The sequence below is a fragment of the Leptonychotes weddellii genome, chromosome 6 (assembly GCF_054177405.1).
Source record: "Leptonychotes weddellii isolate Sample4059 chromosome 6, ASM5417740v2, whole genome shotgun sequence".
NCBI classification, from domain to species: Eukaryota; Metazoa; Chordata; class Mammalia; order Carnivora; family Phocidae; genus Leptonychotes; species Leptonychotes weddellii.
Genome location: NC_138374.1, coordinates 10,600,347 through 10,624,477, shown reverse-complemented (window position 1 = coordinate 10,624,477; position 24,131 = coordinate 10,600,347). Strand labels below are relative to the sequence as shown.

Genomic DNA, 24,131 nt, shown 5'->3' with positions numbered 1-24,131 from the left:
GGCAGTGGCATGAAGCTGCTGAGGACCCCACTCCAGCCACCTCCCCCAGCTCCAAGGACCCTGAGGAGGATGAGTGGAAGTGGGTGGCAGTCACTGGAACCTCACCATGGTGCTGTCTTGTGCTCCCAGGTCAACCTGGCCTATGCCTACGAGACCAAGGATGCGCTGTGCTTGGTTCTGACCATCATGAATGGGGGTGACCTGAAGTTCCACATTTACAACATGGGTAACCCTGGCTTTGAGGAGGAGCGAGCCTTGTTTTATGCGGCAGAGATCCTCTGTGGCTTAGAAGACCTCCACCGGGAGAACACTGTGTACAGGTGAGCAGACTCGCTGTCCGGTCCTGCCGCCAGAGACTGAGTGGGGGGCTGACCTGCCACATCCTCGGTCAAGCGGGCACCCCCGCCCTGGGACTCATGCCCTGGACCACTTGGGGACCAAGTGTAGGAGGTGATGTTCCCTCAGAATTGGTGAGGACGGGCCAAGCTACAGGTCCCTTCCAGCCCAGGGTGCGGGAAGCTCAGTGAGCCTGCCTCAGAAAGACCTTAGTAGGATCACCAGCGAGAAGCAGGCAGCAGAATGGACCTCGGTCCATCCTTCTCCGTCCGACTTGATGGATTCCACAAGTAGTGGTCTTCAAACTTTTCTCACTGACCCTCTCAAGGAAATCTGAAAATTTGTGTGCCCTTATACAACACAGAAGCATCTGAAATAGTTCATCATCTGTTAAAATAGTGGCTAATATTTTGAAACTGAACAGTGTCATCACATTTTTAAAGGTATCCAGTAGAATCTGATTGCTGTGACAAAGTGATTTCCACCATTATCCATTTTAAAAATGCATGAAAATTCTTTAAAGGTGAGGGATTCTCTATCATCCTCTTCTCCACCCCCACAGAATGTTATTATAATGTCCTCTTTTTTTTTTTTTTTTTTTTTGCCTAAAAGTCTGTCATTGATCATCATGCAGCTCTGCAATAGATGGATATATATAAGATTTTTAAAAAATTTCCTTTGACCACAGGCTTTAAGAGTTAAAATAACTTCTGTTGAGTTGCCGTTGTAATGATTATTAGTGGAACCCTTTTCTAACTGGGATCCTGGGGGATTTTACACCGTGGAGCAGGGCACCATAGTTACCGGGGCGGGAAGGAACCTGCTTCTCTTCTGTCATTTGGAATCTGTGCCACCGAGAAAGGGCAAGTGGGAGGGAAGATCCCAAAGAATGCGGGGACATTAGATCTAGAGGATCTAGAAAGGCAGAAAATTCTTGAATTTTCTTCTTTCAGTATTCTTGAAACTGGTAGCACACGGGAGCCCCCTAGACGGTTTCCGCAGACCCAGCGGGCCTGCACACCCCAGCGTGAAGACCTTTGCCACGGAGCTCTTGGCAGAGATGATCTTGGGAAGTCCAAGAAGGTTTTGAAAACAAGAAGGAATGGTCTTGATGACTTGCTCTTCTCCCCCCCCCCCCCCCGCCCCTATCTCCCCATTTAGGCTTTTGTTCTGTTTTCATTCAAGTGAGAAGAGAAAAAATTCCCTAAGGGTTGAAAAAAAGAACTCTTCACTTGATTGCTTTTCACTCAAAACAAAAAGAAAGAGGGGCCTCCAAGTTCTAAGCCCTTATTCTCATGAAGAAGAGAACCATGGCACCTCCCTGGCCTCCACCACTTGCCATGGCCTCTCTGTGGGTTTGGGTTCTGGCCCATGCCTGCCAGCCAGCCATCTTTCCAACCCTGTGGCTGCTGGCTTGCTGAGGTGATGGATCTTGCCCTTACTTGGTCAGCTGCCATCAGTTAAATAAGCAAAGCCAGTTGGTTGAGAATCACATCCTCAATCCAGATGCTGATGGCTTAACTGAGTTGCGCACGCTATCCTATTGGCTGTTCTTTTACCCAGAGAGGACCTGCTACTTGTAAAACCAGACACTTCTGCCGCCTCCCTCCCGCAGCGGGGAAGGGGGGCACGTTCTTATGAACAGTGATGATGTAATCAAAGAGAAGAGACAGGAGGGACAGAAGGACAGGGGCGTGCCCTTGCTTGTCACTCCTGGACTGGGAGATGTGCCAGGCTCCAGGGGTCCCCTGCCCAAAGGGGGTCCCTCCCTCCTCGACCATTCTCTGTCCCAGATCTGCAGCTGGTGCGGCGTCCTCAATAACTTTTCGCTAATTTCCAGGCCCCGTTCTGCCTTCAGGGCATCCCAGGGCATCCTGAGACCTCCAGCTGTTCCCAGCCCTGGAGGGGTCTCTCACCACACCAGCCAGAAGCATGCTCCGCCCTGGTACCAGCAGTGTGCGGATGGGAGCCAGGGCTGACCTTTGCCTGACCCCTTCCCTGTCATCTCCAGGGTCCGGAAGATCCTGGCAACAGCGGCATTTGTTCTAAATACCAGGAGGAGGGAAATTAGTCCAAGATTGTCTGGATCCAGAGAGAGACCAGGCAACATGAGCCAAGAGGTGGGAAGGAGACATGAAGAGAGGTCAACCCAGATGCCATGCCCTGATGCTCAGAATGCCCACACTCACATGCTTGCCATCTTTCCCTTTCAGAGATTTGAAACCCGAAAATATCCTGCTCGATGATTATGGTAAGTTGGGGAGCAGCTTGGGAGACCCCTTTCCTGCTCTGTAGCCAAGATGAGCGTCACAACCCAAAGGGAGCAGTGGACCGTCTGGCAGAGCCTCTCGGAGGCATGGCCCTGGGACCATGGGAGGGCAGCGGGCGAGTAGGAGGAGCACCCACCCCCTCCCCCCAATCCTGGGTACGGGGAAGGCAGTGGGCATGGATAAAGCTCCTACGTGGTGCAAAAGTAGGGTGACTTGGCCAAAAGAGAGAAACAGAGAGAGAGAGCACTGATGGAGGAGTCTGGAATTTCAGAGATCCTGGGCAGTACCTACTTAACTCTGACACAACTTCCCTGCACCCCATCTTCCTTCCTTGTGAAATGGAAGCAGTGGGCCCTGCTCTGCCCACATCAGAGGGTGGGGGCGCGGTGGTAAGGTTCCGAAAAGATAGCGTGATCAGCTATGGCCAGCTCTAGACATATTCAGCATTATTTGTGCATTATCACTGCTATTTTCTTGTGTGTGCATGTGTGTGTGCACGTACACACACACACACACACACACGTAACGAGCAGCTACAGTAACGCCTCACAACTGTTTAGCCTTGCACAGCCCAGAAATGGTGTTCACACCCGTTATCTGACTAGATCTTCCCATGTCTGCAGAGGGGGCAGGGCCAGCATCCCATTTTTTTTTTTTAAGATTTTATTTATTTATTTGAGAGAGAGAGAATGAGAGAGAGCACATGAGAGGGGGGAGGGTCAGAGGGAGAAGCAGACTCCCTGCCGAGCAGGGAGCCCGATGTGGGACCCGATCCCGGGACTCCAGGATCATGACCTGAGCCGGAGGCAGTCGCTTAACCAACTGAGCCACCCAGGCGCCCGCCAGCATCCCATTTGACAGATGACAAGATGGAGGCTCAGAGGAGCCAACCTGCCAAGATCACCCAACAATATCAGTGGGGAGCTGAGACCAGAAACCAGGGGTCCCCCCAGCATGCCCCAGGCAGAGGGGAGGGAGAACGGGAGGCAGGTCATTGGTGACCTGGAGGGAGGTTTGAGTGTTGTGCTACCATGTGGAGGAGTGAGCAGAGGGTCCCGGGCCTGCCTCCCCTCTTGGATGAGCCCAGTGCCCATTGGGGTTCTTGTTCCCTGCTGGTGTCAGAACCGTGCCCATCACTGGTCTGCAGCCCGATGGCTGGAACCTGTGTGTTCTCTTCTCCCCACTTTTATCAGGGGCTGCCAAGCAGGGAATCCACACAGCTCTGGCCTGGGGGGCAGTTCCTGACTTTGGGCCTCGCCAGGGTCCAGGCTATGGGGCCGTGGCAGGCACTGACAAGGAAGAGGGGGCAGATGTGGCCGTGACCCAGCCCGGGTGGGCCGTCGAACCGGACAACAGCGAGACAGACCCCTCAGCACTGTGTTTTCTTGGCCTCTGGGGGTCAGTCCCAGACTCCGTTCCATCTCTCAGTCTCCCCAAGGCCTGGATGACTTCACTCTGTTTCTCCAAAGGGAGAACACAAAGAACCTCCAAAGATCAACAAGGCAGGACAGGGAGTTGCTTCCCAAGTTGCTTTGTAATTTTTCCCCTTAAGCAAATTGTAAAATTTCAGGAGAAGCTCTCATTTTTCCCATGAAGCAATCCCAGAATGAGGCCAAGGCGTTTTAAACTTGGTGATCTCAGCCTTCCAAAAAGCCCATGAGGGCATTTTACAAGGTAGGTTGGCCATTGTCCAGCCAAATCCAGGCATCCTTTCCTATCTTTATGTTTTCTTCCTGAAAAGTAATGATTGACCCACGTCCTCTGACACCTGGACCCTCCCAAGGGTCTGCAGTCACCCCGAGGGGACTGATGATGATGCCCCTCCTCGCGGACAGATAAAAATGTGAGAGTCTATGTGCCTTGCCGGGGGCACATGACAGGTCTGTGGCCCTGCCCAGGGTGGGGCACACGTCCACACGACCGTCCCGGGGACCCGCTGACTCTGCTCTTCCCACTCAGGCCACATTCGGATCTCGGACCTGGGTCTGGCCGTGAAGATCCCCGAGGGAGACCTGATCCGCGGCCGGGTGGGCACCGTCGGCTACATGGGTGAGTGTGGGTGCGGCCCCTCCCCAAGCGCACCCCTTGGTGCCGCTCTGACCAGCAATAGAGCCGCAGTGGGCAGTGGGGGGTCTTGGGGAGAGGCCTCTGAGAGGAAGGAGGTCACTCGGAAAGGCCCAGAAAGGAGTGCAACACCTGCTGTCACCAAGCAAGATGCTAAGTGGAGTCCAGCCTCCCTGCCCTGCCCCCAGCCCCTCATCCCGCACGCCTACTCCGGGACCATCGTCCTGAGGGCTGCAGGGAAGAGACTCGGAGCTCCGTCTGGTCCTCTGGAATCCCCCCTCCAGTCAAGGACATCCCCAGGCTTCCTCCTGCACATGGTGCCTCACACACATATGCCCACTCACCCCAGGAGGTGGGGGCTCCGGAAAGCTCTGGGAGCCGGGGATGTTGTCCTCTGCCAACAACACTTGCCCAGGATTCTGTGTGTTGTTCTGCTGCTAGAAGATCCTTTTCAGATCGCATGTCATTTGGGAGCCTGTCGGGTGTGTACCTACATATATGTGGCTGTGTGTATCCCCCTGCCAGTGCTGATGGATGGATGGATGGATGGATGGATGGATGGATGGATGGATGGACGGACAGATGATAGAGCGATCGATCTGCGCGTCTTCGTGGACACCTGTGTCTGTCTCCTCTTGCACGGAGCGTTGCACGCATCCATCTGCAGGGCCTCTGTTGTATGCTCACGGGCACATGTGTGGATGTTGGTGACCTGCCTGATGACATGAAGCTTATCTTTTCTGTACTTGTATGGTTAATCTATAATTCATTTTATCAAAATAGTAGGGAAGCCATAGTGAGAGCCTGTTTCAATTCCAGGTAAACTTAAAATCATCTTTCCTTTGGGTGGACACACCTTCATTCCTGGAAATAAATATGTGTGTAGCACCTACTCTGTGTCAGGTGTCATACTCCTTACTGGGACACAGCAGTGAATAAGGCAGCTCAGATTCTAGTGGGAGAGACATTTCCATCCACTGTGGTCAGGCTTCTGAAGCCACAGTCCGAGCCCTTCAGGAGCACAGAGGAGAGCAGTCAGGGCAGGCGCCCTGGAGGAGGTGGTGTTTATGGCAGTTGGTGAGTAGGAGTCAACAGGGGAAAGCGTGTCCCTACCGTGAAGCTTCCGGCCTTCTGTAAGCAACACCATCACTGCTGGGTGCAGGACGCTCCGTCGCTGTGAGCCTCAGCCCTGGGCCCCCGTGCCCCAGCTCTGTCCGGTCACCAGCTGTCTCTTACCTCTCCTGGCTCTGCTCCTCTGCCCACAGCTCCGGAGGTCCTGAACAACCAGAGATACGGCCTGAGCCCTGACTACTGGGGTCTGGGCTGCCTCATCTATGAGATGATCGAGGGCCAGTCACCATTCCGGGGCCGCAAAGAGAAGGTGAAGCGGGAAGAAGTGGACCGCCGGGTCCTGGAGACGGAGGAGGTGTACTCCCAAAAGTTCTCCGAGGAGGCCAAGTCCATCTGCAAAATGGTGAGCTCCTGGTGAGCCTGCCCTGCGCCGAGAGCAGCAAAAGGGCTGAAGCGGGCAGGGTCGGGGTGCAGTAGGGCAGGAGTCGGGAAGCCCCCAAGCCAGAGGAGCGAGCACTCCTTGTTGTGGACTGGGGTGGTCGGCGAGGGCTTCCAGGAGAAAGCCCAAGGTGGGGGCAGGGAGGCTCCAGGACAAAGGAAAGGAGGTAGGTCCCCCCTTAGAGGGGAACCGCATGAGACACCCTCCATCCAGCTTTGGTGGGGAAAATCAGCGTGGAAGAGAAAGGAGGTGATCCCAACTGGTTCCCCAAGACAAAGGGATCTTGGGGTATCCCCTACCCTTGACCTTGGCCCCCTGCAGCCTCAATCTCTGGGTCCCTGGGCCCTGGCTAAGGTCAGCAGGTGCAGCGCAGGTGGTGGGGTGGTGATATTTTCAGTCTTTGAACATCTCACAACAGTTTTCCTTCCACTACATGGAATGCTGGTCACACTGGCTTAGGTCCCACATGACAGCAGTCTATGAGTACTGGGATTTGATTGTTCATGGGGGAGGGCACAGGTGGGGAGTGACGTTTAGACAGGCTGGGCGGGCAGGGCCAAACTGCGGGGCCGGGAGGCTGGATGGAGGAAGCAGTGATGGGAGCCATCAAAAGCGAAGCTGGGAATGAGTCCGCCGCGGCCCGCTGCCCTTCCCCTCAGCCCGGGTAGGCCCACCCCTGGCCAGAGGCGGGCAGATCCCATTCTCACCTGGCTCTCAGGCTGCCAAGTTCTGCCTGCGTCCGCTTGGGGCCCTCCTCCCTCTGGTGCCAGGCCCAGCTGTGCTGTACCCCCACCGCTGGCCGCTGCCCTCCAGTGCCGGCCACGAGGGGACAGGAGGGCCTGAGCACCGGGGACCCGGGAGCCCACAGACTTCCTATCACTGGGGCACAGCAGATGAGCAGGGCTGAGGCTGGAGGCTGCCCTCCCTGCCCCCTGTGCGTGTGCATAAACCACGAGGCTGGAGTGTGAGAAGCACAGGCCCGAGGAGCTGATTAAGGTAGCAAAGCTTCTGCTTCCAGAAAAGCTGAGGCTGCCCTGTTAGTGGCCTGGGAACCATGTGGTGTAGCTCCCCGCCCTGAGGAGTCCCCTCTCCTGGAGCCGTCCACCTGCTGTCTGACCACTTCCTCCCACCCGCTTCGGTCTGGTGTCACAGAGCCATGGGAACAAGGATTTGGGGCAAGAGCTACCATTTGACCACTTCCAAAAAAGAGGAACCATATATCTGCCATTACGTGTGTGGGGGACCCTGAAGGAGGGATGGCGTGTACACATGCAAACACCCACCCAAACCACACTGCCGTGGACCCGGAGTCTATCCCGTGGGACCAAGCTGGGCGAAGGATAGAAGAGGGAGGTCATCAGCCATGGTCAGAGCATCTCCAAATGTCCCAGGTCAGGGTCGGGGACTCAGAGAAGCAGAGCAGCCCCGGCAGGACATGGGACATGCAGAGGGAACAGAGAGGCGGAGAGGGCCCCCTCTCTGCCCGCTGTTGCTGTCGTCCTCCTTGGTGCCCGGCTTTGGGGCTCTAGGACCAGGGGCCCTACTGGCCCTCTGCTGCCCCCTGGTGGCCACCAAGGGAAAGGCGGTGAGCTGAGCCTGGGGCGCTGGACCCACATTGGCCCATTGGGTGTCAAGTGTCAAACCAGTGTCCCCTCATCTTTCTCCACTGGAAGAACTGACAAAGCCTTCTGGCCTTGCTTCATCTTCTTACAAATGACCATGGGGTCTTAGGATTCTAGCCTTGGGGCTTCCTGGCACCCCTCACCCCAGCCTGTCTGGCAGCCAGGCCCTGTCCCCTCCAAGAGGCACCAGCTCAGGACACAGCAGGGCCTGACTCTGAGGAAAACATGAAGGCTCGGGGCACATTGGGCTGTTTCTAGACTCCGGAAACTCGAGCCCTGCCTGTCCAAGAAGACCACTCCCTGCTGCCAGTTCCTTCCCCCATTCCATCTTGGCAGCCACAAGACCCTCTCCACTGCCCCTGATGTCCAGAAATTCATGCATGTCACTGCCCTGGCCTCTGGTCCAGTCCCTAGGCCCAGACCTCAGCCCCACCTCCTGTAGGGCCCTGCTGAGTCCCAGCACTGGCCCTTCAGCCACCTCAGCCTCACTGGCCTTCCAGCCCATCCCTTCTCTTCCAGGACGCCCACCCTGCCTGCGCCACTTGCCCAGCTCACACCACTTCTCTTGCTTCTCCCGGTGTACACTTGATGTCCAAGTTGCAAACAGGCAGCGTGTTGGTGGATGTGCAGCCTGCGTGGTGTTTTAGAAAGAGGTGAATGGTGGGTTCGTTGCCAAGATTTAAAGTTGGAGAGATTTCACATAAAAACCTGGATTTTCAGCCCTGGGCCCTGGTAGGAACTGATGGGTAGCCTGGCACAGCCCACCCAGCCCACTTGGCCTTTATTGTCCTTGCTTGTGTCTTCTGTCTGGCCGGCCCCCGCAGGCTCTGGGGTCTACAGCTGGGAGGTCCAGCTTCTACCCAAGGAGCCTTGCCTCTTTGGGATTTCTCAGAGCAGGGAGGAGCCTGGCCCAGCAGAGCCGACTCCTGGAGCCTTTGTGGAAAGGCAGAAGCACTGGCGAGGAGAAGCTGAGGCCCCGAGCCACCAGCTCGCTGGGCAGAACCGGCCTGGGTGGTCACGGGACCACAGTTGACAGCGATTCTCAGGGCTCAGTCCTTTCTAGGCTGTGACCTAGTGCTTGCCCTGGTGCCACCTTTGATTCCTTTGTTTGAAGGGAAATGGGGGGCAGGGGAGTGGTGCCTGCAAGCCTCCCCCTACAGACCATGAGCCCCAGGAGGCCCGCTTGCCCACTGGCTGTCCACCGCAACTCCAGCCCACACAGCTGGCGGCAACTACGTGTGGAAGGAAAGCACACAGAGGGTGCCAGGGTATCGGAGGGGGAAAGGGCTGGACTCCCTCTGGGCTGCAGGCCATCCACCTTGATTTTAGTCTCAAAGCAAGCAGGAGATTCCAACCGCATGCCAGGTGCAGTGCTCAGTGGGGCAGGGGAAGAGAGAAGCAGGAGAGACTGCAGGAGAGGGGCTGACACCTGGTGGTCAGCTGCCGGTCCTCCAGCATCACAGCCTGCCCCTCCCTGCCCCTCTCTCAGCCCCCTCCATGCCCCCTCCCAGCACCCCCCTCGACCACCCCCCCCCCCCCCCGCACCGCCAGCCTCCCGGCCTCATTCACACCTCTAGGCCTCTGGCCTGGCTGTCTGCTTCTGCAGCCTCCTCCTCTCCTATGAACCTTCCCACCTCTTGGTTCTGATGAGGACATTCCTCTACCCTGACCATCCGTGGCTCCCCAGTACCTCCAGATCAAAATCCTCCTGACCTGGCCTTCAGGACCCTCCAGCACTCTCCCCAGCACGTCCCCTTCACCCTGACCCCTCCCCCACATCCTCATCCCTCCCCCAGACTCAAAGACAGGTGTTCCCCAAGCCTGCCCCGCAGGTCTCTCTTGCTAGCGCAGACCCTCCCCCGATGCCTTCCCCACCTGCCCGCAGCCCCCCCAGGTGGCGGCCAGGTTGTGTGCCTCTGTCACCGTGGTGTCGTACCTGTGTATTGCCTGGATGGGTCCTCCGAATGTGATCTTGCTGAGGCCACTCGGTGCCCCTCCTCCCTCTCGGCACAGTGGTTTGTGCCAACCAGGTACACGTCTACAGAGTACGTAGGAGCTGAGTAAGCGAATGAGCGAGGCTCGCAGAGACGGTGCCGGCCCTCTGGCTTACGTGTAGCAGGAGACTGGCACGGTGCTGCCCGCGCCGGGCCTGCCGCCTTGGGGAGGGCAGACGGGACTCCTGCTCTCCTGCAGGCTCCAGGCATCTGAGCCCGGCGTGAGCGCGAGGCCGCCCTGAAGCAGGCCCGAGCAGGCTGGGGCCATGTCCGCTGGGTGCCTGGGGGTGGCACGAGCCCTGCAGAGGCTGGAGGAGGAACACGCACTCGGGCATACTTGTGAAAGGACATGGCCACAGTGCCCGAAGCCCCAAGCCTCCTGCCTTCAGCAGGAGGAAAGGCCCACCAGGCATGACCTCTCGGGGCTCTCTTGTCACAGCTGCTCACCAAAGATGCAAAGCAGAGACTGGGCTGCCGGGAGGAGGGGGCCGCGGAGGTCAAGAGACACCCCTTCTTCAGGAACATGAATTTCAAGCGCTTAGAAGCCGGGATGTTGGACCCTCCCTTCATTCCAGACGTGAGTAGCCTCCCCAGCCCAGGCTGAGCCTGTGCACCCCCTCACGACCTTGACTTAGCGAATGTCCTTGAACTCCGGGAGGACGGGGCCAGTGGCGAGTGAGAGTAGCGGGTATTTAGCGCTGTGACAGCCGCAGCTCGTGGTTCTGGGGCCTGGCTCCGTGGCAGGCACTTACATCAGCCTCAGGCATGGGTGCTTCTACTGTCCCTACTTGGCAGGTGAGGAGACTGAGGCCTACAGGGGTATGTGACGTCCCCAGAGTGCCTAAGCACCACGGCTGGGAGCCCAGCCCAGGCCTGTCGGGCTGCAGAGCCTGGGTGTGCAGTGGTGTGAGAAGGGCCCGGAGGGCCTCCCTGGGCCGCATGGCTCTCTGGCCCTGGGCCCCCAGCATTCCTTCTCTCTGTGGAGAAGGAATGGGCCGGAGGCCGGAGGCCCCAGCTGTGGCCGCCCTCATTCCCACAGAGATGTCTAGAAACGCTTCCACCATCCTGATCCTGTGGGCTCTGTGGGAGCGGGGATCCCCTGAGGTGCCGAGGAATGTGAGGTCAGAGAGGGCGTGTTCCGTCACCCCACCGCGGCCCCAGCCTGGAGAGTGGGGTGACCAGCAGCTGGCATAAGCGTGATGGCAGGAAGGAGCCCCTGGGCAGATCTGTGAGAGAGAGCAGCACTGGTCCCCAGAAAGGCGCCCCCCCCGCCCCCATCAGAACCTGTGGCTGGGGGTGCCGGGCCTGGGACAGGCCCCGTGTGACCGAGCGCTCTGCCCACAGCCCCGCGCCGTGTACTGCAAGGACGTGCTGGACATCGAGCAGTTCTCCACCGTGAAAGGCGTCAACCTGGACCACACGGACGATGACTTCTACTCCAAGTTCTCCACGGGCTCCGTGCCCATCCCATGGCAGAGCGAGGTGAGCAGGGCGGTGGCCGTCTGCACCCTGAAGGGGGCCACTGGGCCGGGGGGACAGGCCCGGACTCCGTCAGCCGTTGGCGTGGGGGTCAGAAGAGAGATAGGAGGCGGGATGGACACAGTCGTCTAGCGGACTGGCTGGGAGAGAGGAGGAACACGGGCCCGAGCTGGGGGAAGCCCGCGCTGCTTCCGCAGGATGGGGCAGGGGAGGGGGCCCTGACAAGGGGAGGGGCGCAGGGCATGTGGGGCGACCTGGGCTTGGGTGGGGTGAGGAGGGAGAGGGGGTGTGGGTTTGGCAGCTGGACGATGAGCATACCCCCTGCCTCCTTCCTCAGTGGAGGCAGCTGGGGGAGGCCGGCAGGGGAGAGGCCGTGGCAGGCGGGGAGCAGTCTGGGCCTGGGCCCCTAAAGGATGCGGGGTGGGTGCAGGATCTGTTGGGAGCAGGCTCAGGGCAGAGTGGGGGCTGCTGGGACTCCTGTCCAGCCAAGATGACTCACACAGCCCCTCATGCCACCTTCGTCCGGCTTCTCCAGATGATAGAAACCGAGTGCTTTAAGGAGCTGAACGTGTTTGGACCTAACGGTACCCTCTCACCGGACCTGAACAGAAGTCACCCTCCGGAACCGCCGAAGAAAGGGCTGCTTCAGAGAATCTTCAAGCGTCAGGTGAGGGACGCCCCCTCTGTGCCCGGCTGTCCTGGCGTTGGCCCCGGGACGCCCTGGGCCCAGCTACTTCCCCGAGACTGGACCTGCGGCCTTCTCCCTGCGTGCGAGGGGGGCGTGGGAGACCAGGGGCCGCAGCAGCCTGCCCGAGCCCCTGTGCCCGCCAGCTGAGGGATCCGCAGGGTGGAATCGGGCAGGGCCGGCCCAAAGCTCGCCCTTCATCAAGGGTTCTCGGCCTCGCCCCTGTGGACCTTCGCGGTGAGTTCTCTGTCGTGGGGGCTCTCGTGCACTGGAGGATATTTAGCAGCCTCCGTGGCCTCTACCCAGCAGGCGCCAGTAGCGCCCCCTCCCACTGTACCAATCGAAAATGTCTCCAGACCTGGCCCCGTGTCCTCTGGAGGCGAAGTCTCCCCGACAGAGAACTAACTGCCCCCTATGGCCCTTGTAAAGACTCAAGTTCTGTAGGTAGCGATCGCACGTAACAAAGAGCAGGCAGAACAGGTGTGGGAGAGGTGAGCCCTGCAGAACCCCATGGCTCCTGGGGTGGGGCCCCCCAAGGTGGATGCTGCGGCCTCCAGCTGGCAGCCTCAGGAGACTTCGCCCCTTGGGAAAAGGCATTCTTCCTCAGAGCCTGTCCCTGGATTGGGGTTCGGCGTGGGCCAAACGGAAGAAATGTCCCCGCGGGGGACGCCCTGCGGGGACGCCCTCACCTCATCCCCCTTGCCCAAGGCGGCCAGAATAGCGCCCCCTCCTGGCCTCCCTTGAAGAAGGCTTGGCGCCAGTGTGTCCGTCCCACAGCCTGGGAGGCTCCATTATTTACATTCCCCCCACCCCACCCCACCCCACCCCCAAGGAGCTGCCCCTCTCCCCAGGGGGATGAAGAGGGAGAGGGGAGCAACCCTGGTCCCCGGGCTTCCCAGCTCCCCCATCCCCACCCTGATAACAGGATGGGGTGGCTGTCGATGGTGCCCTGCTGTGGACCTAGCTCTGCACTGAGCGCTTTCTGAGGGCTTCTCTTACTTAATCTCCACAAAAGCCTGGGCCTTAATTCAACTGTTCAGTCCTTCGGCCAGTTTGTAGCGAGCGCCCACTGTGTGCAAGGCTGTTTCCTCAGGGTTTGAGATGCACCAGCAAGGCAAACCAGGATCCCTCCTTTCTGGGGGTCCTAGTGCAGTGTGAGCCCAGGATGTGCTCCCATTACCCCACTTCACAGATAGGGAAACTGAGGCTGAGGGAGGGTCAAGGTCACAAAGGTCACACGGCTGGTAAACCCATACGAAGGATCTGGGGATAACAGCAGGGAGCATGGATCAGGCACATGAAGAGAAAACGCAGACTGAGGGCAAGTTCGGGGTTTGATCTGGAAGCTTCATGTGAGTTTCACATCCTGTTCCAAAATAGACTCCTGTTTGTATATGCACTTATAAAAATATAATTTTAAAATGCTTCCACCAAGTAAAATTGAAGTTCTCCAAAGAAAGGACCTGTCCCCTTCCACATGGCTGAGTCCCTAGCACGTACTTAGGTCCTGGGACAAGCGCTTGCTGTGGAGGCTCACAGACCCGGGGTTCCCATCTGGCCCCGACACTTTCTGCTGCTTGGGTGGCACCGCACTGACCCATCCCAGCCTCTGTGGGCCCTCCTGCAAGGTCAGTGCCCAGGGCCGGCAAGAGGACTGAGGGACAGAGAGGTCGGTAAGAGCAAGCAGCTCCTGGTTCTGGGGCTGGGCACCCGCTCAGGCCCTCTACACACAGCCTCGCTTCACACTCCACCGGCCCAGCACGGAAGCTGCTCTTGGCCCGCAGGGCACGCAGGGCAACCAAGAGATTTAATGACTCGCTCAAGGTCCCTCAGCTAAGCGACAGGTTTCAGACCCTGGGCCTACAGTAATGAACCCTATAGATATTCTAGGAGGGGCTGCCCCCTCCCTGCCTTGGGGTCCTCTTAATCCCATAGCTCTCCCCCTGCCCCAAGGGGTGGCCTCTGGCCCTGGGTCTGCAGCGGAAGAAGGGCACCAGGCAGCAGAAAGCAAGAGGAGCTGATGGGCAGCCCCTGACCATGGCGCTGTTTTCAGATTCAGAGGCCCCTACACGTCCGCCAGGACTAACTCTGTCTCCCCCTGTCTCTCTCTCTCCTCTCTCTCCTCCAGCATCAAAACAATTCCAAGAGTTCACCCAATCCCAAGACCAGTTTTAACCACCACATAAATTCAAACCATGTCAGTTCAAACTCCACCGGCAGCAGCTAGTTGGAGCTCTGGCCTTGACGTCCGCGGTGGGACCAGCCCAGACCCTTGTCCTTCGCAGCAGAACTTGTGGACGGGGGAGCCCTCCAGGAGCCAGGAAGGAGGCTGGCCGCCTCCTCGACGCAGAGCCTCCAGGTTTCTCAAAGAGATTTCCACTCAGGTCTGTCTCCAGAGGTGGCCCTCAAGCCGACGTGGAACATTGCAATAGAAATCCAATTGGATACGACAACTTGCACGTATTTTAATAGCGTCATACCTAGAACTGAATTTTGTCTTTATTATTTTTAAAGAAAAGTTTTGTAAATTTCTCTATTGTCTCAGTTTACATTTTGTATATTTGTATTTAAATGAAAGTCAGACTTTGAGGGTGTATATTTTCTGTGCAGCCGCTGTTAAGCCATGTGTTTTAAGGCATTTTAGAGTGGGCGGGGGGGGAGGGGATTTACAAAAAAAAAAAAAAAAAGTGACTCAAGACTTCCAGAGCCTCAAATGAGAAAATGTTTTTATTAAATGTAGAAAATGATTCACATTTCACCTTTAAAGGATTGGTTGTATCCATCTCTGTAACCTTTCCCTCACACTGATGTCACCATGCTGTTGGCTTGTAACAACCTGAATTAAGTGCTCCAGACACACTTGGGACCTCAGCCCCGGTCAGAACATCCTCCGTGGGGTCTCTGGAGCCTCCTAGGGCCAATGCCATCGTTTCCTTTAGAGGCACACGGTGTCCGCGTTGCTTTGGCCTTGGCCTCCTCTTCCTTCTGGAAGGCGGCCGGTACGCAGAGCTGGGCCTCTTTCTTTCTAAGCAGGTTCTAACTGCTAAAGCCTGTATGTTTTCAAGAGGCTTGCATTTGGGGATTTTTGTTTTACTCTATTTTGTAAGGGATGTGTCGCGATGATAAGGAGTAGTCATGGAACCCCAGCTATCCCAAATCCTGTGGCCTGAGGAAGCCTCAGGGAGTGGGGGTCAGTGGAGTCCTACCGAATGAGTCCGTAGAGGGGGAGGGAGGCTTGCCCAGGGGCTCCAGGCATGTTCCTCAAGTGTTTACGGGGTCACAGGGTCTGGAGAGAGCTTCACAAGGCCCCGCAGATACCCCGGCCCAGGTGGCATGGGTGGGGTTGGCTCTCCACACAATGGCATGGCTAAGGAGAGGGCTGGGATACCACGGAAGCTCAAGACAAACTCACTGTCACTTCTTGGGAGAGGTGGGACCAAGATGCTCTAACGGGGCATCTCAAAACTTCAGGCTCAGGTTGCCCCCAGGAGAACCCGGTGGCTTTGCCAGGCCAGGGTCTTCCAAGGGCAGTCCCCAGGCCCTTTGAGCCCCTGGCCGCCTCCTGTTGCCTCTGAAAAGTGACAAAGAGCAAATCCACCCTCGCCTCCCCCCTGCCCCAGAACAGGGGGAGTGGTTGACACCCCTGCTCCCCTGCCTGGCTGAGTCCCTGGCGACCGAGTCAGCCTCACTCAGACATGGTGTCAGCCACCCAGCAGTTGCCAGGGTTCCTCCCAGTGTGGGTCCAGCGCTACCTACAGGCGGCTCCGGTCAAAATGCGGATTCCTGGGCCCCACCCCAAACCTATGGAATGGATTCTCTGGGAGTAGGGCCCAGGAATCTGCATCTTTAAGAAGCTCTCCAGAACATTCTAACACGCCCTCAAGAAAGGGCACTGCTGCCTTAGCTTCAGCGGGGCTTCGGACGCGACTCTCCCAAAACGATTACTGTGAGCCGGGCCGCTTGGAGCGCGAGCTTGGACGGAAGAGCGGTAGTGGGCATGGCCGCCTCCGTCCAGTGTCCGTGCTCCTCTGTCAGACTGGGCCAGTGGGTCCTGGAGCGCACTGCTGGAGAGGGGGCGGCCTTTGGGACTGATCGTTTTAGGTCACTTGACAAACAAATGGCAGAGCAGTTGGGCCGCCCTGGGATCCCTCCAACGTGCAGTATTATTTTCTTCAAGACCAGCCCTGGCCTCACGAGGCTGCTTCTGGCACCTTCCCGGGGCTGCGTACCAGATAAATGCAAACAGCCATACTCCGTTTTTGCCAACGAAGTGGAAAGCTCCTTGACCAGTATTTTAAGATCCTCAAGCTCTTGCTGACCCTCCTTTCTCAATGGAAAGGACAGTCATTTTCCTGGGACAGTCACCAGCCCAAGCTCCCACCCTCCCTCCTTCCTTTTGCCCAATTCACAGCAACCCCCTGCTTACCGAATGACTGGTGTTGAGAAGCCTCTGAGCCCCACACTGGCCGACCGCAGCACAGAATCCTCACGGAGCAAGGAGGACAACATGCACCTGCCCCAGGTGTTTCTGCATCCCGGCAGCTCCAACGAGGCTGACACACAGGCCTCTGTGGGCCTCTTAAGATGACTGGAGTCTTCCTTTGTGTTTGCAGCCTCTCCCCACCGAGTGCCCCCAGGATGGGGTGCAGAGCCACAGCCTCTCTGTTCCCTCCCGTTCCTTTTGACCCTCCGTTTCCTGCAAGAGAAGGGAAGTCATTATTTAAAACAATGCCTGAAAATCAGCCCTCCTGTCCACCAAGGCCCCCAGTCCCCGAGTCACTGAAGGTCCCCTCCCCCACCCCCAGCTTCTCCTCCAACTTGTTTTCTATAGCTACATTTTTTAAAGGTATTTTTAAATTAGGGGGGAAAAAAAAACAAACCCCACCTTCCTCCCCATCCCCTTGCCTGGGATGAGGTGTGTTTGGTCAGTGAATGGATGTTTTTTTTTTTTTCCCAGCATTTGAGCTCTTCACGGAAGGGCCTCTCTTTCTCCAAGCATGACATTTTCCTCGCCGGACGTTCTCTGACCTTGTGCCTTTGAGATGAGACGCAGGGCCCTGCAGAAACTTCTCTGCTTCCACTTCCCAGGAGACAAGCTGCTGTCACCCCAGTGGGACAGGGGTGATCCCTGCCACGAGCACCACGACTGACAAAGGTTTATCGAGCCCCCTCGGGGGTGGGGGAGCTCCCATAAGATCACCCACAATATCACCAAGGCCTGAGCCCTGCCTTCAGGGGAATGCTACCCCATCCCGTATCATTCATTCCCGACTCTTTCTAGGCTGGGAACATCACTTTTTAAACCGCGTGCTTCTGAGGCTGCTCACTTGCACAGTTGCTAAGCGTGGCTGTGTTTCCAGTGGCCCCAGAAGGGCTCGTTCCCTGAAATGCACTGCTCTTAGCAAACCTCAGTCTTGGAGGGGCAAGCCGTGTGGAGAGCAGGGTACCTGGGTTTTACGCACGCTCGACAGGCAGCCCGCCACGACACATGGTGGTGAGTTCTGGGGACACGTGTGGACGCCGCCTTGGCATCGAAGGCACCACAGGATGCGGCCACCTGCCCGGGAGTCCAGCGAGCCCCGACGACGCGGAGGGCATGCCCCGGAGCAGCCGGGGTCTCCACACCTCCCAAGGAGCCCTGCCCACTGTCGAAGCTCCTCGTCGCTCTTCCACACCCCGTCCTTCCCTGAAAGGCTTGGGGCATCGGCTTCCCACCGACTCTCCCAAGTGAGCCCCTGACCCAGACCTCACTTCGGAAGGAGCACCGCAACCTCCTTGCACCTGGCATCCCAGGCCTGGCCAAAGGGACCGGCAGCCTCGCGGACAGCCAGGATCACCCGCCCCAGATGAAGAGGAAGTGCCCCACTTGGGAGACATCAGCCCTCCTCTTGGGCTGCTGCATGCTCCCATGTCCGCGTGAGCACCTGCACCTTCCGAGGACAAGCTCTTGCGTGGTGTCCTGTCCTCCTAGCCCCACCCTTGGAGACAGGACCTCCTAACTTTACAGCCTCTGTTTGGAAAGAGAACGAGTGTGACCTCGCTGTGCATGTTGAAGCAACAGAGCTGAGTCACGACCAGCAGAGAGCTCACTTCTTTCTGTCACAAGGGACCAGGACAGGGCGGCCTCGTCCCCTGTGACCCCTCCCCCGTCGCCTTTGGAAGGCCAGAGTGTGCGGGTCAGAGCCTGCTCCCTGCGGGCCGGGGTTCTCCACTGGTCTCATGCTGGGGACAGTGGTTAAAACATTTGAAAAGCTAGCTCTCCCCGGGGACGGAAAGACGCTTCCTAAAAGAAGAATCTAGATGTCTTTCTCCAGTCCGTCAATAAATCATTTTTGTAATAGATCAAAAGCAAATGTTCTCAAGTCGAAGAGCTTAGTGGCTATTGGTAGTGTTAAAATAATAATCCTTCTAGTATCCAAAGGTTTCTGTTTTTTTTTTTTTTTCAGGGAAATTTTCACATTGATGATGAAAGAAAATAGTTCCATTTTGGAGGTCCTTCCTGAAGATAACGGCTTTTGTTCTGCTGCTCTGAATCTGTGTACGTTCCGTCTAATAGGTCACTGTGCTGCTGTATCTAGATGGAACCACTGGTGTTGTTTTTTAAGAGAAATAAATTCCTTAATGAAAATAGCATTTCTTTCTGTCTGCACATGGCTGTCACCCCCAAGATGCAAGCACCTGCCGACCCAGCGTCTTGCTTAACCCCTTACGGCTCGGCCCCACCCCAAGCCCACCCAGACTTCCCCCTGACCACGAGAGAGTGTTCACTGGGGGAAAAGGTGTGCTCCGAGCCTCTGACCCGGGGGGTCCCATCACAGGGGGCTCTCTCGGGGACCTTCTCCCACCCTTCCAGAAACCTCCACTGCCTGAGCCAGCCTCCCCGGCAGACAGAAGCCACCATCCTCCTGCGACATACGGTCTGAGAAATTCCAGCCCCATAGCACCTGCCGCCCCACCCGCTACACCCCTCTGCCCGGCAACTTTGACCTCTTCCAGGGCAGACGGACGCAGGCGGCGCCCTTCCCTCACCTCCTCCAACCACTCAGGCCCCTTCCCTCCTCTCACTCCGGACAGCTGTGGATTTAGTAAGTGAGGGCACCAAAATGGTCTCCAACTAATTCATTTCCAGGAAAGGTTCAAAGCGGGCATCCCCAGGGCATCCAAGGGGCTTCAAGCTGCTGTCCCTCCAGGAGGGGCTTCCATCGGGTATCAGGATCTAACTGCCCTCCACAGAGCGAGACCGTGAAGAGGAGAGAAAGTCGGGGCCTCGGGAACAGGCACTCAGTGGGCGGCAGGCCAGGACTCCTGGCACCACCCGGACGCCAGCCTCGCTCAGCGGTCAGGGGCCTGGCACAGCCTAGGGGGAAAGAGCCCGTTCAGGTGCCTGGAGGCTGAGTTCTCCTCCCTACTCAGTCACCAGGAGTTTGTTGAACTCCTACTTTATCCACAGCACTCAGAACCAAATCAGAAAAAGCCCCTGCCCTCCTGGACCTTGTATCCCAGGGACATGGGCCACCATTGGCCAGAAAACCACAGGGCACAGCGCAGGGCCTCTCACACTTTGAGGAGCACAGACTCACCTGGGCGGTGTGATAAGATGCAGATCCTGACTCAGTAGGTCTGAGTCTGGGCCTGCATTTCTAACAAGCTCCCAGGAGAAGCTGCTTGTCCAAGGACTACCCTTTGAGAAGAGAAGCCTACACCCTAACGTCAGGTCAAGGTCTGCAGTCAAAGCAGGACCTACATTCCCATGGTTGTCCCCTTCAGGTGCTGTACTCAAAAGTCGATGTGTCCTATTCACATTCCCATTTGCGCTGCCCTTGAGGGGCGTTCCTACCACCGGTCCTCAAAGTCTAGCCCCTGGACCAGCAGCGGCCACCACCCCAGGGACTGGTGAGATAGGCATTCTCAACCCCCACCCCAGATCTAATCAGGAGCTCTGGGGTGGGAGCCGGTAACAGGCTTGCGGGTGATTCTGATGCGCACTCAAGTTGGAGGATGGCTGATTGACAAAGTGCTTTCCCCTCCTGGCAAGCTCATTAAACTCCCTATGGACCGCTTTGTAGGTGGAGACCGCAGAGGTGCAGGTGGTTGAGGCTCTTACCTATAAAAGGGAAATGGTGTGTATCATTGGCTGCCTTTGTTCTTTAAAAATGGGAGCAAGGACACAACGGTATATAATCGCATGGCCGCCTGCTTTTAAAAATGAGAGGAGGGGCTCCTGGGTGGCTCGGTCGGTGAAGCATCTGCCTTCAGTTCAGGTCATGATCCCGGGGTCCTGCTCAGCGGGAAGCCTGCTTCTCCCTCTCCCTGTCTCTCTCTCTCTCTCTCAAATGAAAAAAATCTTTTAAAAAAATGAGAAGATAAGCCAAAACTGAAAAAAAAATAGTTACCTATAGGGAGAGATGGCCAACAGGGGACAGGGTGAGGGGACGGATATAAAAACCAGACTTTGCTGAATGTGCCTTGTCTTATACACTTGACTTTGCACACAAGTATCAAATGGAAAACAAATCTGGCTTTAGCGAGGAGAGGCTTTTATTCGAAAGGAGCTATTGCAGCAGTGGGTAGAGATACTGCAGGAGAGAGGACGCTCTGACCCTCAGATCTGCAAGGTCTCAAGGGTCAGGCCCAAAGGGGTCTGCTTTATGGAGAGGAGTAAACAAGGCTCCTCACATCCCACTTACCCACACCCAGATTTTTCTAGAAGAGAATGCCTTACCCTGAGGCCAACCTATTCTCAGAAGGGGCTGTGTGCCGGCTCAGGCTGAAGATGGGCCAGAGTTCAGGGTCCTGGAGCAAGGAGAGAAACTGAACCAAAGTTTGGTTAGCAAGCACTTTGTTCGGATGTATCAGTGGGAACTGGTGGTTCAGCTAATCATTTATGAGGCAAAGGATGGGAATTTGGAGGGCCTGTGTCGGGCCTGGTCATAGATAAACAAGTAGGGGGAGGGGCATCCCTGGGGTTTCTCTAAGTCCGCAAGGGGAAGGGTGGTTTTTTGCTGTTTTCCCAGAACACAAAATGGTGAGTGGGATGGGACTCCTTTAACCATCTCTGTTCTCCAGGACCACAGGGCTCAAGTAAAATTCAACATTGTCACATTTAGAAAGGTCTAAAGAACTAACAGATTATTTTGAAAACTAATAAATAATGTGAAAGCATCAAGTCCCATTTGTCGAAGAATTGATGGGGTTGATGTCAGGAATACAAGTTTAGTTTAACATTCAAAAACCTATCCATGTAATTCGACACATTAACAGAAAAGAACAATCATATGATCATCTCAAAACATGCAGAAAAAGCACTTGAGGAAAAAAAAAAAACCTGAGCGCTCATTCATGAAAAAAACCCTCAGAAAATTTAAGATAGAGGGGAATTTCCTTAACCTGGTAAAGCATCTACAAAAACTCTACAGCTAACATCATATTTGGGAGTGAAATTCTGAACACATTCTCCCTAAAAGCAGGGAAAAAAGGACTTCTAATTAACATCATATTAGAGGTTCTTACCAATGTATTAAGGGGAAAAGAGTTTGAAAGACAAAGATTGGGAGAAAATAAACAGTCTATTTAGAAATAACATAATTGGATACAAAAGAAATCCAGAGGGCTCTAGCGAAAACCAAGACAAAAACAAAAACCAACACATGCACCCAGGAAATCTGAAAAATTCGGCAAGGTCTCAGGACACAAAGTCAATGTATAGAAATCAATTATACACCTCTATATTAGTAACAAACAGAAAAAGAAATTTAAAAACAGCATCAAAAACCATAAAATACCTAGGGATAAACTTAACAAAAAATGTAAAGTACTTCTATGCTAAAACTAAAAAATTATTGCTGAAAGAAATGAAAGATACAAATATGCCATGCTCATGAATTGGGATGCTCCATACTGTAAGGATCTCCATTTCCCCATTTTAACTATAGATGCCAGGCAGTTCTAATCAAAACCCCAGCAGGATTAGGGTTGCTATTCTTTCTAGCCAACCACATATCTGAGCGTCACTCATTTCCTCATAGAGAATGATCTCTAACCTCCTTTTGCTAAGTCAGACCCCTTGTGCAGAATGCGCAGCAGGATTTGGAGCACTCACGTCCACGCCGGGAGCGTGGATTCCTGATGAGGGTCTGAGTAAGCCAAGTACGCACAGGTGTGGGCTGAAGTTAATTTCCACACATGTATTAGTCCACTGTTTATACCATACCGTATTTCAAAGTAAACTACACCCAAGATAACACTGGGGTCGGGGGGAAGCCAAACCTCAGACCCCCAATATTATGGAGCTTATCCAAGCCTGGAAAAAAGCTGAACTTGACTTTTGCCCAAACTTGGAAGTAGACATCTTCAAAGCAAATAGATTTTTCAGCTACTGGGAGAAAATACACTCAGCAAGCGTGGGGAAACTTTTATATTTAAAGAGGGTTTCTTGTGGGCCACCTAGAGTTGGGTCTTGCTTTTTTATTCAATCAGGCACTCTCTCTCTCTTTTAACTGGTATGTTTGGACTCATCACATTTAAAATAATTATACAGCAATTGCACTGCTAGGTATTTACCCAAGGATACAAAAATACGAATTCAGAGGGGGCACATGCACCCCAATGTTTATAGCAGCAATGTCCACAATAGCCAAACTGTGGAAAGAGCCCACATGTCCATCCACTGATGAATGGATAAAGCAGATGTGTGTGTGTGTGTGTGTGTGTGTGTGTATACATACAACGGAATATTACTCAGCCAAAAAAAGAATGAAGTCTTGCCATTTGCAACCACATAGATAGAGCTAGAGTGTATTATGAAAAGTGAAATAAGTCAGAGAAAGACAAATACCATATGATCTCACTCATACGTGGAATTTAAGAAAGAAAACAGATGAACAAAGAGGGAAAAGAGCGATGTAAACCAAGAAACAGACTCTTAACTATAGAGAACACACTGATGGTGACCAGAGGGGAGGAGGGGAGGTGCGGGGGTGGGGAATGGGTGAAACAGGTGATGGAGATTAAGGAGGGAACGTGTGATGAGCACCAGGTGTTGTATGGATATGTTGAATCAATATATCGTGCACCTGAAACTAATATGACACTAAACTAGAATTTGAATAAAAGCTTTAAAAAATAAATATAAATATGGGTGGATTAAAATCTACCATCTTATTAGCTCTTTTCTATCTGTTCCATTTGTTCTTTGTTTCTCTTTTCCTCCTTTTCTGCCTTCTGTGGGTTTAAGTGAGCATTTTTTATGATTTCATGTAACTCCTCTATTGGATTATTTATGCCTCTTTTCAAAGACAGGTGGGTGCGGGATGTGTCTGACCGAGGGGGGAGAGAGGCCCCTTCCACTAGATGCGCCAGGCGGAGGGGAAATGATCTTCCTCTTCCCAAACCTGCCTCCTTCTAATTCATTCTCAAAAAGGCAGCCAAGACAGAAAACTTACCCCTCTAATGGGCTTTTCCCCCTATGTGACACGAATAAGCATTTCCCCCACCCCAAGGCTTTGCCCCCAAGTGGAGGATGGTCTCCGAGAGAGAGAATGGGAGGGAGAGAAGATGCTGCAGACGAATTAACTAGCAAATTCACTAATTAAGTAGAGACAAGCTTCTGCCAGTCCGCGTAACCAGCGGGGCCAGGGGAAGAGCAGTTTGGCATCATTACGTGAACTCCCGGTCAGGAGCAAGGAGTCTGGGCAGATGATTCTGATTCTGCCTTTGCAAAACGTCCCCTTTCCGGATGGAGATTCGGGTTGTCCTGGCTCTGAGGCTCACACTCTGGGACTTGGGGGGTGGTCACCGATCCATTACTAGTTATACCCCTGAAGTCTGGGAGAAGCTCTGGAGGCTTCCATGGAGGGGATTTGGTGAAAACTCACTGGAGCAGTGGTGCTGATGTGCAGCCCCCCACCCCGGCCCCGCCCCACACAGAGAATGTTCAGAGAAACTCAGGACCCTGTCTAGGTGCTAAGTTCTTGAACGGCCCTAGTGAGCAAAAGTAGCCAGTTGGAAAACAAGACCAACCTTCTGGGTGACTAAATGTTTGGGAAGTGGGTGGGAGGGGTAGGTCGGCTCTGGAGCCGCTCCCCGCAAAGTTGCATGCCGAAATAGCCCAGCAGGTTCTATCTGAAAATCTCTGGTCATCTTTGCACAACTCCCTGTGGGAGAAGCTTCTGG

At 55.1% G+C, this 24,131-nt stretch overlaps 1 protein-coding gene across 2 annotated transcripts in view; it reads left to right on the top strand.

Annotated features, from left to right (window-relative positions):
- The window catches only part of GRK5 (G protein-coupled receptor kinase 5), a 211,852-nt gene extending 193,262 nt beyond the window's left edge, over window positions 1-18,590 (top strand). For both annotated transcript variants that reach the window (XM_081823412.1, XM_081823411.1), the window contains 8 exons: window positions 130-320; window positions 2,550-2,587; window positions 4,566-4,655; window positions 5,936-6,144; window positions 10,236-10,373; window positions 11,141-11,278; window positions 11,811-11,942; window positions 14,089-18,590. In XM_081823412.1, coding sequence (XP_081679538.1) covers window positions 130-320; window positions 2,550-2,587; window positions 4,566-4,655; window positions 5,936-6,144; window positions 10,236-10,373; window positions 11,141-11,278; window positions 11,811-11,942; window positions 14,089-14,187 — 1,035 coding nt within the window. In that variant the 3' untranslated portion in view covers window positions 14,188-18,590. The remainder of the gene's footprint in view (window positions 1-129; window positions 321-2,549; window positions 2,588-4,565; window positions 4,656-5,935; window positions 6,145-10,235; window positions 10,374-11,140; window positions 11,279-11,810; window positions 11,943-14,088) is intronic.
- Window positions 18,591-24,131: the final 5,541 nt, after the last annotated feature.